At 41.4% G+C, this 20415-nt stretch overlaps 1 protein-coding gene across 3 annotated transcripts in view; it reads right to left on the minus strand.

The window, feature by feature from the left end:
• RETREG1 (reticulophagy regulator 1) overlaps positions 1-20415 on the minus strand; it is a 141184-nt gene that overhangs the window by 20346 nt on the left and 100423 nt on the right. The window contains exon 1 of one of the 3 annotated variants that reach the window (XM_087443156.1): positions 19752-20064. The exons of the other annotated variants lie outside the window; for them this stretch is intronic. Within the exon in view, the coding sequence (XP_087299282.1) occupies positions 19752-19786 (35 nt within the window). The 5' untranslated portion in view covers positions 19787-20064. Of the gene's footprint in view, positions 1-19751; positions 20065-20415 lie in introns of those variants that run through there. 3 annotated transcript variants of the gene reach the window in all.

A 20415-nucleotide genomic window follows, 5' to 3' on the forward strand; every position in this document is an offset into this window, starting at 1 on the left:
GCTGGCTTCAGTTTGGTTCTGCCATTTGCAACACAAAATAAAGTACTACATTTTTCATGGGAGCAATGGAGAACTGCATAATATTTAAAAGCATGAGGTAGAAACAACTATTTAAAAAGAGTTATGGTATAAGATTACACAGAGTTTAGTACGACAGAGTTTTATCTAGGTGACAATTTTTAGTAGAATGGAAAGATGACAGGGTAAATAATTTAAGTCAACGCAGTTGATTAACAATTCAAGTAAAGGGAGTTTCAGGCAGCATGAGACAAGAATGACAGCTAACACTTACCAGGGGCCAGGGACTGCTCCATATGTTGTAAACTTACTATCTCATTCAATCCCTACAACTAACCTGTGCCTGAGGTGCTATGTATTGTTCCTATCTTACAGATGGGGAAATTGAGGCCCAGGTATGTTAACTATCTTGCTCAAGGTCACAGAACTAATACACAATGGAATAGGGATGTAATAAATGGAACTGAGGTGGGATACAGGAAGAACACTCTCTGGATTGGAACACCGGGATCACTTCAAAGATGAGTGGGGAAGAGCATTATAGCAGTAACATGAGAAGGATTATGGAATCCCTAAATGCCAAGCTCCAGAAACAGAAACAGCTAAAAAGAAGCTTTGGTTCCCAGGTAAAACTAAGGACCAAAGAGTTTAGATTCCTATTTTCTCTCTCCACTACTTCAGCTCTTTCTAAGTTAGGACCCACAAAGTGATTCCAATTCACGTGCCAATGATAATCATTATCGCAGCTATCACTTGCTGAGTTCTCCCCACGAGCCAGGTGCTGTGTTATGCACTCTGTATACATTTTCTCATGGAATCCTCTCCACATAAGCCCCCTCCCCAGCCCCCATCGATACACCATTTTCTTTTGTAGCCATTATCAATTGTAGTTAATTTATGTTTGTGATATTGACTCCCCACTAGATTTTAAATTCCATGAAGGAATTTGTGGACATGGCTTTGTCTTCAGCAGCTAACAGAGCTTGACATCTATGAGGCACATAAAATATTGAATGAATGAATGAATATAAACAATGAATGAATAACCAATGAAGAAAAAAATATCAGAAATAGTGGTTATTTAGTGACATGATGTATGATTTTTATTCACTCATTTGAATATTTCTATATGTTACATATGGTCAATAATTAGCATGTATTCCTTTTTATGTATAAAAATGTATAAAACAATAGACAAAAAGTCCTAAAAATTTGGAAACCAACATTCATTTATACGGAATAGTTTTAATTTTTTTTCCTCACAAATGGAGAGTTAAACTGTTTTCAAAATTAGGTAATTAGGAAATATGCTTCATTTATTCCAAAAGTTTCCTGAACTGGAAATCAGTGTTTTGTGTGGAATTCCTTCTGGCAAAACTTGGGTCCTAAGACTTGACTTCTCCACGGGGATCCCTGGAAACTCGAGCACCTTCTGCAGACACCACTCTCACGTGACCCAGGAGCACTGGTGATATCCAGGAGAACAGGACTGGGCCCCCTGAGCTGAGTAGGCCAGAAGGTGAAGATCAACGAATATCCAGCCTTCATGTGGGATAGAGAAAAATGAGGCCCTTTTTTGTTTTTGTTGAGCAACCTCAATCCACTGGGGAACATTTTCAGATATTGTTGTTTCCTCTCAAACATACACACACACACACCCTTTTCTAGTCACTTTTTAGACTTTTCATATCCCTAAGAATTCATATTGCAATAATCATTTCCAAAGATGTTTAGAAGAATTCTGTCATACTACCTTCAGAGAATATGCATTATTTCACACCATTTGATTTTATTTTTAATCTATAGGAATTGGAAATGGAAGCCAAACAATATCTTTCAGAAAGTTAACTATGTCAACATCCCATACTGATAAACTTTTTTAAAAAGGAATTTGTTATAACTTAAGCTGTCACCCAGCAACTGTGACAAGCAGCTGCTTCACCCATCACACCTATAAATACGCTCTGGCCCGGAGCCTCGCAGACCTTTCATTCTCCGCGAGTGACTAATGGTCTCATGCTCTCTGGTGCTGGTGAAGATCTGTTGATGGTAACCCTGCTGAATTTTTCTTAGAAAGGTCAGTCAGGAGTATCCACTTACAGATTTTAACATTTCTTAGTGCAATGTGTTAGAATTTCTTTTAATCCTGTGGACACAGAATCTGTTCCTCTGCATGTGTGCGTATTTGTGTGTGAGTGTGCGTAGGCCGAGAAACAAAATAAAAACAGGGATTTGTTTCTCTGCACAAACACTCACAGAATTAGAACCATGACGAAGCAAATAAGAGATGTCAACCGGAGGATTAAATAAGCAAACACGAGATTAAGAAATTACATGGCACTCAATTTGAAGGCTTCACTTTCTCAGACCCAATAGGTCCTTGAGCAACTCCGCCGGAGACAGGAACCAGGAGGCGCCACTTGAGTGTGTCGGCTCTTTCTGCCCTGAGAAGCTGAGCCCCAGCTCCCTCGGGGGGAGCTTGGTGTTTTATTTGGAGCTCTCTTTCTTTTTATACCAAGTTTCAAATGAATTAGAGATCAGTCAGTTTGTGAAATTGTCCCTTTCTCCCTTCCATCCACTTGGCTGGGTGCGTAAACCATCAATGATCCAATCCATGGAGATAATCTGGAAGGTTGGCACTAAACCAGTTACTTCTTATGTTATTCTAGTTTCTATGAACAGATGCCAATTAGAAGTTATTTTTCAGCGTTTTCAATTTTAACTTTTCAACAACTAGACTTTCATAAGCCCAAGGGCATGAGGAATTTAAATTCCATTAGCAACTCAGGACAAGCACCTACTTGAGACACACAGGAGATTAAGCACCCTTTCATTTGTGAATGCCAATATTTGCTTCAATCACTATCCCTGAGGGAAGAAAAGGTTTCTACTTTATCCCTGAAGGACAGATAACATCTGAGAGTCAAGAAACATTCCTCAAGGAAAACATAAACGGTTATCATGAAGCAAATTTGCTAATTTGGATAGAAGCCTTTCCTTGCATTCTGCTTGGGACCCACAATTTTTAATGAAGTACACAATCCAGGATTTACTGTAGTTGAAGTCAAAAGTAAATGTCCCCTTCCTGTTTGTTTACTTTTGGCCCAGTTATATGAAACCGAAACATCTGTGAAAACACTAAAGAAAATATTTCTTACAGTGCAAAAATTTTCATTAATAATATAGTTCCTAATTTTGTTTTTTTTGGAGACTTTACCCATCCCATGGGGCCTGAATAGGTATATACAACCCAAACAGACTGAATGATCAAGTTCCTCCAAAGTGCTTTTATTATGAAGGCCAATTCAAATTAAAATTTTGTTTGGAGAATTTGTTTTCATTCTTTGGGATAAAGGATATACCCTGGAATACAGCAGACCTGGAGTGAGTGACTCTTAGTCATTGAGATATTCATTCAGAGGGCTGGACTGTTAAATTACAGCCCACATTCCCACTTTAGTCCTTTAAAGAGTACATCTCTCCTTTATCTTCATATATAAGCCAGCCACTGAATGACATCAGTGGCTTTTAAAGGAACACACCCTACCAAGAGGATTACTCTGATCAGTCACAGAAAAAATGAGAATCTCATTATAATGTCTTAATGCTTGCTAAACTTGCCATCAGCCTCCCTTAAAAGCCGAGGTTAAGAATAAGCTATTGTGTGAATATTGCATGTATTCATGGTAAATTAGCACAATGAAATATTCAACAACAACATGCCAGGAAGATGGGTATATATTTGGGTGTGTGGAGGGCACAAACTAGAAAGGGAACGATGGAAGTTGCCTTCCCGAAGCGCTGTCAGAAGTCCGGAAATAACTTTTGAGAGGCAAAGGGATGTGGGTAGGATGGGTCTGCAGTGGTGGATACTATGGGGTGAGGCCAAATTCCAACAGAAGAACCTAGTGATAGGTTCTTTAGGAAAATAAAATTATAAAAATTAATTAATATAGCCTATCTGATTTAGAGAGAGTTTCTAAAGGAATGCATTTCCCCCCACTTTCTCATACACACAGCATAGCAATAGGAATTTGGCTAACAATGAACTGAAGCGGAGTTGCCCTTCAATGTATTCTAAGAATAGTCATTGTGTATTTTATATATGAAGATTTAAAGAGTTCCTAAAAACACTTATTTAAAGAGTTCCTCCAATATTTCATTTCCATTCACAATAGTAATTTGCTCAGGAAACTTTATTCTGAAAAATTAGTATTTTCTTATGAACTGTAATTCAGTGCAAATAAATGAATTTGAATGATCCAGACTGAACCTTATTATGCCAGTGAGAGAGATGTCTGCCCATCTACTCTGTCCTCCTTCATTTTTACCTGTTGCAGATACTCATCTCTGCCTCCAGAGTGTAAGTTTCTGTCAGTGGTGTTCAGGAGGATCTAATGACTGCCACGTGTGCTTTATGTAGGGAGAAAGCTGACAACCCAGCATATTGGAGATCACTAGTTTGCCCAATGTTCTAGCCATTTCTAGAAAGTCACCTTCAGTAAATCAGATACCACAGGAAAGTGATGTGCCTGTTCACACCTCCCACAGTTCCCTCGGGCACAATGTTACATCCACATCTCTTAGTCCTCTCACTCTAGGTCACTGTTTACTGGATTCGCCAGTGGGTACAATTTTAAATGCCTTCTTGTTTGTTACACACACGGTTTATTATTATTCCATTTTCTTCTTGTACTCTATAATTTAGTTATGTGAAATAGACTTGATAAGATCCTCTAGTAAGATGAAACAGCTCTTTGATCAACCTCAATCATTTACTTTTCCTATGTGAGAACCATCCAAAGCCACAAGGACAAAACTACTGTGAAGCAGCATTTAACTGGGCCTGGACATTCTAAGGGCTGTCTCCCCCCAGCTAAGTACATCAGTTAAGTGGTGCTAAACATTTTATCCTGACCTACGTGGGAGCTCTCAACCCTAGGGGAGAGCCATAAAGGTAATGAGTCTTGGGGGAACTGACCACAGCCAAAATGGAACCAATGGAGCCAGATGGTCAAAGAAAATCACCTATTATTAAACAACACAATGACTATTTTAAACAAACATGCATCAAAAGACAGAGTGAGATCCTTTCATTGTTGCTTTGAAAGATAGTCTATGCTTTAGGATTGTAGTTTGATCAGAATTGAATCTATAGGGCCGGCCCCTTGGCACAGCGGTTAAGTGCGTGCGCTCCGCTGCTGGCGGCCCGGTTTCGGATCCCGGGCGCGCACCGACACACCGCTTGTCAGGCCGTGCTGTGGCGGCGTCCCATATAAAGCAGAGGGAGATGGGCACAGATGTTAGCCCAGGGCCAGTCTCCCCTCAGCAAAAAGAGGGGGATTGGCATGGATGTTAGCTCAGGGCTGATCTTCCTCGCGCACGTATGCGCGCGCACACACACACACTAAATAAATAAATAAATAAATATTTTAAAAATAATAAATAAATAAAATTTTAAAAAAAGAAGCTTTAAAAACAAAAAAAAGAATTGAATCTATCGTGCACATTCTTCTCTTTTTTTTTCTAACTCATGCTACCATAACACATTTTCAAGAAATGGAAAAAATAGCTCATCAAAATGTGTTCTATAAGAGGTAATTGTTTTTAAAGACAGATATATGCCACTGTTTCTCTTGTCATAAACAAAAGCTTTGTACCTTCTAATCTATGGAATGTTTAACAAAAGTATCCAGATCCAACATGGTTTGGGTGATCTCTCTACATCACAGCCATAGACACCCCAGACACTAAGTGTATCATCAGATGCACTTAAAAATTAAGTTCACTTTCAATATGTAGCCAGCAAGGCCAGGAATGAATCAACTCTGAATTCTGTTATGAATCAATTCTTTGGAATCATAAGAGCAAATGAAATTAATGTTCTTTTAACAAATTATGCTAAAGAATGCGGGGATATAAGGGCTGGCCCAGTGGCATAGTGGTTAAGTTCGTGCGCTGTGCTTTGGCAGCCTGGGGATCGCAGGTTCAGATCCCAGGCACAGACCTATGGCCCTGTTTATCAAGCCATGCTGTAGCAGGTGTCCCACATAAAATGGAGGAAGATGGGCACAGATGTTAGCTCAGGGCTAATCTTCCTCACCAAAAAAAAAAAGAAAAAAAGAAAAGAATATGGGGATATAATAACATGCAGATCAGTGGCACAGCTGCCACAGAAGTCACTGGGAGGCCATTCAGAGTTCTGACTAGTCCACGGGAGGAACTCGGGTTTCTTGGGTCTGTAAAATAAGGAGCTGGACCAGACTGGATATTAACCATTTTTGGATCATGGCCCCATTTGAAATATTTCAGGAAATCAGAGGGTCCCTGGGCCCTGGCTGAGTACTGCTGGACTGGATAATCAAGGGCACATTCTGCTCAGGATTTTATAATCCAGAAGATATCTTACCATTCATGTGTTTACTTAAAAAGCTAAATTTAGGAAAACTTTGGAAAAGTCCTCTACTTCTACAAAATAAACAATATTTACTTTTTCATATAAAGAGTAGATTTAGAAACTGATATTAACTTGAGAGAGGAATATTTAAAACTGGCAACATCCCTTAAAACATCCCTGGTGATACTGATGAGAAGGAGAATCTTTTGACAGTGGCTATCAACGACACTTCAAGAACTAATGACAAAGTGTCAGATCTCAGGCCAAAAGGGATTCCCAGCAAACAGGCTCCTAAGAAGCTGAGAAAGGCCCAGTCTACTTCCATTTTCTGAGGCTGTGAGATACTAAAAGGTAAAATGTCAAACCTGGGTTATGCCAGTGTTTGTGGTTCTGTAATGGAGAAACTTGAAGCCATATAAGGAATTTTGTCTTTCCTTCACAACAGATTGCTGATTTCCAGGCCCTTGGTGACTGCAAGGCCAGAGCGGATGCCCTGCTGGCCCACCTTCTGCAGGCTCAGCCAGCTTGATCTATGAGGGTGGCCTGGATGCTGCAACCTTCACTGATTTGCTATCTTTCTTTTGCAAAGTCAGTAAAACATACAACTAGAAATTTTGTGTTTGGTCAAAGCAGGGACCTATGATTTCACTGGAAACATGAAGCTAGAGATCCCAGAGATGGAGGTTAGAATGTAAAGGCAAAATTACCAAAAACAATGGTACCTCTAAATGTCAGGTCCTCATTATCTGGGAGTAATTAAACCTTCCTTTCAGATTTTCATCATGGGCTTTAAACGGGCTATCATGTCCTATCTTTATATATTGCAAACAATGGTCACTTCTAAGCCACTTTTTCAATATTGAATAACTTCCCCCTTCCCTTATCTAGGGTGGTCTGGCTTATCTATTAATTCCAAACCATATAGTAAGAAATCAGTGTGAAAATTCTTAGACTTAGGGTATAACCTGAATGCTGACCAGGGACTAACAAACCAAGCAGTACACTGCTGGGGCCTTCAACTCAATCCTATAAATATTAACTTAAATATAAGTACAGAGGGAGTTATAAAATTGCCAACTGAGTTAGGGCTTGGAACAAGATTTGTGTTCTTGCATAAAAAACACCCCCATGACTTATCTATGATTTCCAGTTTCATTTATTTAAAGAGGAGCAAGAATTTAATGACAAGTCAAACAATCCCCAGAAAGGATCATTCTAAATTTTTATGCTCACCCCCCACCAACCTTCTTAGTTATTTTGTCCACTTTTTTAAAGAAAGCAATATTTGGGGCTGGCCCCGTGGCACAAGCGGTTAAGTCCGCGCGCTCTGCTGCGGCGGCACGGGGTTCGCCAATTCGGATCCCGGGCGTGCACCGACGCACCGCTTGGCAAGCCATGCTGTGGCAGCATCCCATATAAAGTGGAGGAAGATGCACACGGATGTTAGCCCAGGGCCGGTCTTCCTCAGCAAAAAAAAAAGAGGAGGATTGGCAGATGTTAGCACAGTGCTGGTCTTCCTCACAAATAAATAAATAAATAAATAAAGCAATATTTATCAGCAACTTGCCTTGACTGACTTTCTCCAATGCATTCAACTTAGTTGTCATAGAGGTAAACTGCTATATGTGTTAAGATACAAGTTTACCTATTGTACCCAATGGCAAAGTGACAGTGGTTTAAACAAGAGAACACTTTTTTTCTCCCTCGTGCACAGCAGAGGAAAGTGATCCAGGGCTGATACGAGATCTCCATGAGGTTGGAGACCCAGGCTCTTTCACTTTTGTTGCTCAGATACTCTCAACATCACACTCTATCCCATGGTCCAAGACAGTTACTACAGCTCCTGCCACCCCATCCACATTGCAGTCAGGGGAAAAGAGAAGCAAAGGGCACCCCTTTCCCTTTAGGGTCATGGCCTGCAAACTGCATGCAAAGCTTCCACCCACCTCCCACTGGCTGGATCATAGTCACATGGGCCATGCCTAGCTGCAGGGAGCCTAGGAAATGTAATTCAGTTGTTGGTGGCCATCATCCAGCTGAAACTTGAGATTCTATTACCAAAGGAAGGGACGCTGGGTATTGGGGAACAATTAGAATCTCCCACAACAATACTCTTTTTGATGTCTTATTTCATCAGTTTACATAATTTATAATTAAAATTATGCAATTACGACAGCAACAATGGGCATTAAAACATTTGAGACTAAACACTGACTTGGTAAACCTCAAATAATGGAAGCAGTTATACACCAGAGTAAGAGCAGACAAACACTTTCTGTAAAGGGCCAGACAGCAATATTTTCTGCTTTGTTGACCATGTGGTCTCTGTACTCAACTCTGCATTACAGCATGAGGGCAGCCACAGACAGTATGCAAACGAAAGAGCATGCTTGTGTTTCAATAAAATTTGATTTACAAAAACAGACTGCAGGGTGGATTTGGCCTCTGGGCTACACTAGTCTGTTAGGTTCAAGGTGTCCTGGGCTTCAGCCATGTGGCTACAAAGCAGTGACGGAGATCACAGATTAACCCAGCAAGCTGACTGGGAACCACTTCAAGAGCTTCTACTATAATGTCACCTCCCATTTACCGTGCATGTACCAGGTGCTGGAACTACATTCGGAGCTTTATTATCTCTAATCCTCACAACAATCTGACAAGGTGGGTAAAATGCCCCCATTTTCCAGATGAGAAAGCAGACACAGCCAAGAAGTGGCAGCACCAGGATGAGAGCCCAGGTCTTTCCAGCTCCAACCCACCAGCCTCCCACACCTGTTCTATCTTGGTTGGATGAAAAACAGTCCTACTGCTACTAACCAATAAGCACACAGTTTCTTGTCATATTACTGGTAAAGCTGTTATATGCCACATTTGACTTATAAAGTACTACAATGAGAAAGGTTTCCTTCTGACCTGGAAATAGCCCTTGCCCTAGACATTTATCCAGGTTTTAGCAGAGACGTCTAAACTCCAGCTTTTTCCTGGGTAAAGTTGCTAAGTCTCAAGCTTTAGAACACTGGTAACTAATGGAGGGGACAAAGTCAAGGTGCCATCAATATCACTGAAAACTTTTAGGGTCTTTCAAAGTTTAACTAAATAAGGGTACTCCCCTTCCCCCTCCACCCTACCCATCCCCAGTTCTCACCCTGGTGTGGTGTGCTTCACTCACATAACTGCTCCACTCTCCTCAAGCATGGCAGACCACGCTTTCCAGAACTTTCTCAACAAGGCCTCACAATCCTTATCAAAGCTCTAGGCACCATTTCCAGTTTATAGGAGTTGGCATGAGAGAATGCAGCCATTTGCCATCAAACCCTCAACACTTGCCTTATGGAACACAGCTTCCCATTTTCCCCTCTGCTGTTCCCAAAAAAGGGATTATTGGTTACTTTCTTTATTGTCAATGCCAATGTGTGTTGTATCTTAGTTTACTCAGCAAATCTCTTCTTGTTTCAGCAAGCAAGTCGATTAACTCTAGGTTTAGAATTTATCTACGTATGTATTCCTTTCATAACAAAATTTAAATCACAAAGCCTTCCCTCACACAAACAAATATGCTTCTCAAAGGAAGTTTTCAAAATATTTCAAAACAGAGAAACTTTGATTATGTAGAATTCATGTTTAGTTTAATTACTCTGGAAGGAAAGTTATCCGCCCCTTATGTTACAAGCTACTGCAGAAACATTTTGCTAACTTCTTAGAGAAGAGAGCCATGTTTAAACACACATATGCCACATAATCTGTGAGTCCTGCATAGAATACTCTAAGTAGCAGACACTAGTAATTTCCAAAAAATATAAACATATTTGTAATCCCCTCGCCTTATCTAAAGATGGAGTTTATAGGTAAAATTTTTATAGGCATAATTTGAAGATGCTCCACTGATAGACGGGTTTGTTTTCTTTTCAAAATAAAGCACTTGCTTATAGTTCAACTAAAACACCACCGTGAGATGTCACCTCCTGAGTCACAGAGTGATGTCTGTGCACAGCTGCTTGTTCTGTTTACAGCTGGCAAGGAGGCCACGTCACGATGGTAATTACTACGTGACACTCCTTGTGCACCACCACGTGTGGGTGTCTGCCAACTCTGGAGCACCAATCTCCACCCTTGAAACACGGCAACCCTTCATAAACCACAGTTCCCAGGGAGAGGGGACATTTGGGGGTTTGAGCCTTTCCCTCACCTCTTCCCACATCAGGCACTCACAACTGCAGTCCCCCCTTCCAAGACAAAGACTCCACAGTGTGACAATTCCCCCCCCCCATACTGCTAAAGCCACCGACAGCATTTTAATAGCCCTTGGTGGCACTGGCCCAGAGGGTGACAATCACACCCAAGGCAGGCCAACCCCGCAAAAATGAGGCTGAAAGGAGAAAGAGAGTGTGGCCTGACTGGGAGACACAGGAGCATCCTTTCAAGACTGTCATTCCATTTGTATCCCCAATGAGGAGATTAGCTCTTCCCTGTGAAGCAGGGTAACACAACTGTCCCCTTGACCACCAGCTAACTTATGTTGCCTCCCAGGGACACTCCCTGCCCCACTGTTTCCCAACTTCAGTACCAGGACACTCTGTGACCTAGAGGTACTGCCCTGTCTTGCTACATCCAGGTTTTGTCCCTTGCCTCTGCCAATTTGGGATTCAGAGATGGCAGGGACCGTGGGGGAGAGAAGACAGTTCATAGCATGAAGGTACAAGGGGAACAAAGAGGGATATTAAGACAGAATGGATGAATGAGAGTATGAGAGAGAAACTAGAAAAAATACAGGTAAGAGCAGATCAGGGGAAGAACTGTCTTGCCTGATTTCATCTCACTCACAGAAGACACTGGATGAGGTAATATTACTCCGGCCAAAGAGCTAGAAGCCAATATTCCACCCCTCCCTCCCCCCCAGGGGGTCATTTTTCTTTTCCCATTCAGAGTTTACTGGTAGTTTCACAAGAACAGCTAGAAAAACATAAACAGAGTTTGAACTCACTTTGGCCTGAAGGTCATTCGTCTCAGTTTCTGCTGGTTCTTATTATCCATTCTTACTAGGCTGCAACATGGCCAACCAGCCCCAGAAACAAACTGAAATCCTTGGATTTTAGTTAAAAGAGAAGTTTAATTGCTGAAGAAAATTACTGCTTTTCAAAGCAATCTTTCTTTAAGCATCACAAGCCGATGCCCTATTTTCTCAAACACAAAATCGAGGCATTGTATTTCTTGCACCCTATCTCCAACCCTTAATTGATCTTCTCTAGAGCTGAAGGGCTTTCTGTCCCCTTATCTTAAAATAAAACCTAGACGAATGTGTCTGTTTCTTCATATATATGTGTACATTTAATTTGCGTGTGGCAGTAGCTATTGTCTTGGTAATTATTATATCTCACTCCAGTTCATAAAGGATTTGAGGTGGCTTCTAAAGGTACATAAAAATAGAGATAAACTCCTAAGGGAGCAGAGCCTGTTAGTCCACAGGATGCATTTGTACAAAATGGGCCCCCTTCATCCAGGAGATGCAGCCCCACACCAGGACACGAAGCCTGGGGTCAGAGCCTGGGGCGGATGTCAGCCCCCATTGCTCTCTCAGCTGGATGCTTTAGTAGACAACCTATGCAGCCATGGGGGGTGGGTATGGGGGTGTCCTTACAAGGGAATGGGGCTAAAAGACCTGATGGGAAAGAAAATAAGAAAGTCCATGGGAAGAAGAGCACACGGAAGTGCATTCCAGAGGGTCCCATACACTTGCTAGAGGTGAGCTGTAATTCTACCTCCAAAGGGCTAAATCAGAGATGGAAATATGATCATTTAGAAGATTCACAATGCCCAGAAGATTAAAACAAGCCAATTTTTTAAGTCAAGAGACATATGCACATCCTGAACTTCCTCCTGCGGATACTTAGCTCACAGTCAGATGCATTGGGCAGACATCCTCGATTCCCCCAAAAGGGGGTCATTCAATAATATCTTCATTCAACACAGGTCTGTGGCATAATACCCAGGCTCACTTGGGTTAAAGCAATCCCAGGAAGAATCAAAACAATGTGACCAAACATACATCCCTCGTGACCCTATTCCAAACACAAAGAACACACACACCAGCTAGACCAGACCAACCAGGAATGCACTGGGCAATTCTGTATACACCCCCAGTTGAGACCATCATCTAGAGAGAGTGGATGGGCTGACATGTTGAGTATCCTCCATATATGTCATGACTGGCAATCGGGATATTCACAAGAATTAGACCACAGATGGTTGAGGTGTTTTCACTAATAAGTGACCTATTTTGTAATGATTAAAGCAGTGTATAACTTATGTAAGTATTATTATTATTAACTATTTTTGAGGACTTACAATGAGCCATTCACTAAACTAAATACTTAATGTGGATTGCCATATTTAATCTATAAAACAAAACTCTAAAGTAAGTATTATTATCTCCATTTTACTGACAACAAAATGAAATTCAGAGAGGTTAAATAACTTGCCCAAGGTCACCCAGCTAGTAAATGGTGAGGCTGGGATCTGCAGCCAGGATTGGAAACAGCTCTACATCATTCCAAACACCATGCCTGTAATCACTCTACAGAATGGTTAAGATAGCTAAGTGTTTATGCCTAAAGATGTGCGCTTCAACTAACTAGAGTTACTCTATATAAATAAGTATACTTGTCGAGAAACTAGACCACTGGGGCATTCCTCTCTCTGTTAGGAAGAGGTGTCACTGGTCGACAATTTTTTTAAGAGCAGGAGAGGGAGCCAGATCGAAAGTTTCACCTTAGATATCCTTTCAAATGATAACTGATAAAATTTTATAAAAATAAATATTAAGTAAATATTTTTCTCTCTTTCTAGAAGTTTTAAAATAAAGCCCCTAACTTCTTTGACATTCTTTCTAAGGAAAAGCGGGGTTCATGTCCTCTCCCCTCAAATCTGGACTCTGGTTGCTTGCCCAACAGGACACAGCGGAAATGCTGCTGGGGCAGTTTCTGGGCCCAGGCCTTAGGAAACTGGTGGTTCATACTTCACATTCTTTAATTCAATCTTCCTCCTAATCAGAAAAATTAAAGTGGTACATCTCACTCTCATTTATATGGCAAAACAATTTCCAATAATGTAGTACTAATATATGTGGGAAAATCCAAAGGACAGAATATTGCAGACACTAAAAAATGCTTCCAAAATGTTTAGATGCCACTGGGAAAGGCTCATGAAAGAAAGAAGCAGCATACAAAATTGTATGTACCATATATAATTATTGTAACTTTGCCAAGAAAATCTGTCCAAAGAAGTACTAGAAGACAAAATATAACAGTACTTTTTTTTTAGGGTAGTAAGATTACAGTTGATCCTTTCTTTTCTATATGCATTTTTTCCCCCTATATTATTTGTTTCTCCAGATGAACAGTTAAAACATCTTTTAGTGGGAAAAAACACTGTGTGTGTGATTTGTCCCTCAAGCAAGCCCGTGTGCTCACATACCCTCTGTGGGACCCGGATTTACACAGTGAGGAGAAGCAGCAAGACAACCGAATGGATCTAGACTTAGATTTGCCCATGAAGGGATGAAAGGCTGGGAGTAAGAAAAGCCTGCACAGGTGGGCCGTCCCTCTGTCAGGGACAGCTTCTATTGTAGCCCTGGGACAGACCTGGAGCTGCAGCCCTCCTTTGGCACTGGAAACCAAAGAGACCTCCACCACATTTTAGGGATGGCAAAGAATTAGTCACCCTGTGTTTACAAAATAGAAATCAGCTTTAACAGGGGCTCACTGGGGAGTTGCAAGGGTTTGGGGCGCAGGCTGCTTGTTAACTGATGATTAAGCTATCTCACACAAAACAAACTATCTTGCAACAAAGACAGATTGCATTGTTCTCCATGTTCTTAATCAATTTCAAATATTAGCCCAGCTGGATCAAAGTAGGATTGCAAAGTGGTAAACATTTTCTTTGCCTGAGAGACATTTTCCATGACTGTGTTGGAGGGTAGAAGAAAAATAAATCATTAATTCCTTCCACAAACCTTTACTGAATGTCTAGTATGCCTTGGGCATATATAAGTGAAGAAGACGTAGCACAGTTAGAATTAAACGCTAACTCTTCCATCAGCCCACGGTCACTTTGTGTGCTGGAGCCAACCCCACGGGTCTGTGAGAACCAATTTTGTGCACCTCTTCCCAACTCCATTTTCATTGACCTCCTGTGGGTGGTTTGAAATAGACCACAGTGGGAGAATTTACACCACAGGAATCAACAAATGCTAAAGATCAGGGCTTCCCCTTCCCAGAGAGCCGGTTGTTAAACACTTACCAACACACAACTGTCTACAAGGCCCAATGAAGGGTTCCTATAGACTCTCCCACTCATCTCCAGCCATTCTCTCCTTTCTCCTTGTGTGCCAACTATACTGACCTTTCTGAGCATCAAACCCACCTAGTGTGTCACCACCATAACTATATATGTTTCTAACTGCACAGGCTCAGGAGTTGGCTGCCTGCCTTCAAATAGCAACACCTTCATTTAATGGTTGTGTGAACTTTGTTTATTTACTTCACGTCTCTGTGCCTATTTCAAAACCAACGGCAGCATAAGGACTTGTTCAGACATAGAAAAGCTGAAATATGCTTGCTCACATGAACCCATCTCAACTGAGGTCAGAGGCACATAAAGCTTGAGATGGGGTGCGCTGGTCAGATTTGTTTGTGAGGCTTTTCTTAGCCTCATTTTATATTTTAAAGAAATAGTATTATTAAAGGATAGGTTTCCTCAACAATGTAAAATTAAGCCTGGAATTGGGCTAACCTGAATTATTAAACCATCTGGATTAAAGAATATATATAAATCAATTTCTTTTAAACCTTCCACAAATAAAATTCAGTGCAATTGCTAATGCCATTTCCAAATACTAAATAGGCCATTGTGCTTTTAAAAAGCTTTGGTTTTCTTAAACACAATAGCCCTTCATGTATCCAGAACCCAAATATACGGCAACCTCACCATTCCAGAGCAGAGCAGTAAGTCCTGTGAGCAGCCGAAATTGCTACTACACAGTTACGGTTTCTGAGGCTCAGTGGCCTTTGCAAACAAACCTTTAAGTCTTTACTATGTTATATGACAAGTTAAATAACAACGCTCCAGAGAGCCCTGTATTAGCCGCCAACATTTTGCTTCTTAATCACTAAATCTGCACATTGTCCTTTCAGTGATATTCTACTTATTAAATGTTAGATCTGGGTAAAACATAAGCAGATGCTTCTGAACAATCTAAAAAACACCTGCTCTCTCTGATTCTCAAGGTGGCATCCCAGCAGTGCTCCTTCCCTTGTCCCATGGTTAGAAGGACACCAAATCACCCTTCCTCACGATGTTTCTATGAGATACTTGCCCAAAAAAAGACACTGGAGCCTGTCACACCCTCAGAGCCCACCCCACTGGGTCACCCTAAGGGTCAGACTCACTGTCAAAGTTGTTCTGTTTCTGTAGAAGGTAAAGCTCCTGCCATGAGTCCAAGCACCTAGGACAGGCCTACATGACCATGCAGGGGACCCAGCTGTCTGTCACTAGACGGGTGACCACAAACTACTCTGTAATAAACAGTGCTGTTTTGAACTTCCAGTACATCAGCCTCTACACTCAGATTTTCTTGATGTGTAAATTATACTCATTTCTGAAATGCATATCCAGCTAATTCCCAACTTAATGAACTCAGTTGTGTTCCAAAAGTCAGCATTTTAACACCTCAGAATCCATGTTTCCATGAGAAGTTATAAATGGTGCTGAAGTCCTCAGGCCAATTCACAAAAGCATATTCACTTGTGATGACTCTGAAGTATTTAGGTGGCCCCACACCCCCCAGTCCCTTACTTCAAACCCTCTAATGACTTCTCACCACCTTGGATAACATCCAACCTCCTACCGTGGCCTTTGAGGCGCCATGGGCCGGGCAGCTCTCTTTTCCTCCTTATTGCTCTCTATCCCTGCCTTTCTGTTCCTAACAGACATCAGTCTACACCCCACTCAGGATCTTTACCCAGGCTGGGCCCTCTTCCTGGAGTCCACTCTCTACACCCCTCACATGGCTGGCTCCTTCAAACCTCAGCTCCAAGGGCACTACCTCAGGGAGGCCACTTAACCACTCTTTCATACACACCAGGTATTCACCACAGTACCATTTAAAATTTTTTTAGCCCTTATTATCTGAAATATTCTTTAATTATTTTTTTAACTTGTTAAATGTCGGCCTCCCCCATTCAGACTGTATGCTCCATGAAAGCAGGGGCCTCACTCATCACCCTGTCAACTGGCATGGCCACTGTTTTAGAGTCGGCACTGGATAAACACACACACAGTGAACCAATGAATGCGTGAACATAATTATCTCGTGTGGAAGTGCTTCTATAAGACACATTCAGAGCTCAGCCTTGGTAGCCTAGGGTCCATCCCCCTTCCTGGCAGCTGGAATAAGGAAGGTTTCACCTAGCCACACCTCTCCACCCAGGCCGCTGAAGACATCTGAGGGCCTGCACCCCTGCCTCCGAGGTGGGGCCCAAAATGAGCTGGGATAAAGAGCCACGCAGAACCAGGCCTCTGGCCAGGGTATAATTTTCCCGGTGTTTCTGGATCCTGTCTGCTTCCCTAGTCGTTGCCCCTACTTTTTTCCTCCTCCTCTGGCACCCATCACTTCCTGCTTGGGTTTCTGCCTTCCTTATCCTGTTTCAGAATGGCATTCCTTCACACCCTCTCCCTTCATCTCCTGACCTTGACACTGGCACTGAGTCTTTGGAGGTTCTTACCAGAGAGCTTATTACTTGTAACAAGATAAACAGCAAGGAGGAGTGTCTCCCCTCTGCCTCTCTCCCCTCCCAGGCAGTTGTGTTCACTTTCGTCCGTTTTGGTGAAGACAAAACGGTGCCTCAGAGCCACTGGACCATTAGTGCATAAAGCGGTCAGAGGTGAGGTGCCTGTAGCACCCATCCGGATACACAAAGGAAACTTCCTATCAGTTGGGGTCCACTGATTTAAAAGACTAAATTCAGACTTAGCTCAGTGCCAGTTACAGAGCAATATGGGTCACCAAATTCCAAAAGGGCACTAAAGTAACATGGAGAAGCCTGAATGTGAGAGTCAACCAGAACCTGCTACAATCCACAAGTTCTGTCAGCAGATACACGACTTATAATAGTTACTTCTCTTTGAGGCGTGCCGCCAAAGGAGTTGTCCAATGGCATTTAACTTCAAACTCAGCAAGAGTAAAATTCCCCCTCAAGTGTAATGTTTTATTTCTAGCCTAGCTCTAAACTTCCACCCTGTCCAGGGTGCCCCTTCTAATTTTCTGCACAGATAGGGAAAAAAACAAACAGATGTATGAGGCAAAGCATATTGTATAGGAAACCACCAACTGTTAAGGGCTGCAAGTTACCTCATCAAAATCAAAAAACGGAGGCAGGGGGACACTACTTCAAGAAAGTGAGGGGGAGTTTCCCATTTTCGGCAAATATATTATTAGCCCTTGGTAATAATTATTATTAGATACGTATTCTCCTTCTTATCTGTTTATTTTTTGTAACCAGTAAAATATTCTTAGAAAAAAATCTTGTTTGTTTAGTTTACATCACAAAGTGTTAGTTCAAAATATTTCTAATTATCCACAATTAATTACTATTTAATCTAATTGTGATCATGTTACATTTCAGTAAGACAACCCTTATTACATTTCTGCTAAATCTCTTCCTTCAGTCTCCAAAATGATCAGGCCCCCTAGATATTTATTGCAAGTGCTAAAATGGTTTATAAATATATTCCATTCAACAGGTATTTATTAAAAATGCCTATTCTGTGGAAAATTCTATGCAGAGAGTTGGTGGGAATGCCGTGAAACAAAAAGAAAAAGAGAAAGTTTTGCTTTCAGAAATGTTAAAATGTCATGGGGGATACATACAATACCAGTACATCAACCCATCATCTCAAACCCAAACTGACATTTAAATTTCTCTGAAAATGTTTTCTTAACTAGTTAGTTAGTCCGTGTCCTAAATCTAAGCACTTTTATAAGTGTCATCTTCAAGTATTCGATTTAACGTCTCACTTTATATAGAAAGTTGTTTCAGGGCCGGCCCCGTGGCTTAGCGGTTAAGTGCACGTGCTCCGCTGCTGGTGGCCCGGGTTCGGATCCCGGGCTCGGATCCCGGGCGCACACCGACGCACCGCTTCTCCAGCCATGCTGGGGCCGCGTCCCGCATACAGCAACTGGAAATGTGTGGCTATAACAGACAACTATCTACTGGGGCTTGGAGGGGGGGAATAAATAAATAAAATCTTTAAAAAAAAAAAAGAAAGTTGTTTCATTATTCAATTAAATGTCAACTTAATGTTCCCTTTGATGTACTGGGAAGGAATCTGGAAGAAAGTGAAAACTAGAAAACTAAGGAGAAAAGTAGCTTTTAAGGACACAATTACAACTGATTATAATCAACACACACATCATGTAACCATGGCTGAACAGGAATGCTTCTCTTTAACACAAGGACGAAAAAATATTTTGGCACTCCCTTTCCTAGAGAGTCACCAGTTTCCACTTTCTTTGAAAATAAAATAGTCAATAAACCCCTTTTCCTTTTCGATAGCTTTCCTTCTACTTCCTCATATCCAAATTTCATTGACCCTAATTAGGATTCCAGTGAAACTGATTCGTACAAGTTTTCTCAACACAGCAATGGGGTTAGAATTGGACACTTTCAACGTGGGCACAAGTTATGCTCATATTACTGGGAATAATTGCCTGCTTCCTTGTCCATCTCTAACCCTCCTTCTTAGAGCTAGATATTAACAAAAACATTGATACAATTAATGTACTGCATATCACTTTTTCAAAGATTCAAAGATAAGGACTGTGGTAAAAAAACAAAAAAAGAGTTGTAACATCAAAATTGGTATACTGGTCTAATATTTAACCTTTAAAAATCTTTAACAAGTCTTTAAAATGCAAACATTTTACAAAAAGTTCACTAGCTTAGATTTTCAATGACTATCCTCTAAAGTTAAAAATTAAACATCAAAAAATCCAAGTAAACTTCAAATGGTGTAGGAGGAAACACTTTTTAAAAATTTCAGGCCATCACTTCCTCCTTCAAGAAGAACACATATTTGCATATGTTTCTAAGGGTACATGAAGTTAATTTTGTCTCTCTCTGCTCATGCTCAAGAAAATTCAGTTTCCTGGAATTAAGGGACTGCATTCCTAATTTTTAAAAATTTTAATCTAAACTGCTTTTTAAATTAGTCATCATGTTTTTAAAAAGATAACTAGCAAATGAAATAGATTCGAGAAAAAGCAAATATCTATCATAATTACCTCTTGCCTGGCCCGAAGTCCTCACCTTCAGACATTGCTTCCCTTTACAAATAAAAACACACGAGGAGGCTGCAGCACCTGTGTGCTCTGGTTTCTTCCCCACTCGAACGACGAATATCAGGAGGAAAAACCCAGTAGTCCAGTTCTTTCCTTTCTGAAATACAGCACTCCTCCTTTACTCAGAAACTAGGTATTTACAAACTTCCAAAGAGCCTGCCTGCCTTGAATGAAGCCACGAGCCGGGTTATTATGACTGTCCCCTTCTAAAAATAAACAGGTCACCTCTTACTCCCAGTACCGTGACAGGCGGCTGGGAGCAAGCACTGCACAGCTGCCCAGCATTTTCTCTCCAGTCGTGTGAGAAGGTGTCACCACCCAGCTATTAACCTTTATTGGGATGACTTTGCCTGGGCCTGCCTACCCTCCTTTCCCTTTCCTTTTGTTTCCTGGCATGACAAGGCACCCCACCGAAGGGCTACGTGGCCACAGGGAGCTTGAAACCTCAGCCTGGGCTATCAGCTCTCCAACTCACTGGAGGGAGTTGGAGGGCGGAGAGGGAAATGGGCTGTGCGTGCAAGAGCTCAGAGTTTTGTTTGCTCTGAGAATGCTTCGACACTCAGCAAAAGATCTCTTACTCCAAAAAAAAAAAAAAATGCCAATAAAC

This window comes from Ceratotherium simum, chromosome 18 (assembly GCF_057802395.1).
Source record: "Ceratotherium simum simum isolate JZ-2026a chromosome 18, ASM5780239v1, whole genome shotgun sequence".
Lineage (NCBI taxonomy): Eukaryota > Metazoa > Chordata > Mammalia > Perissodactyla > Rhinocerotidae > Ceratotherium > Ceratotherium simum.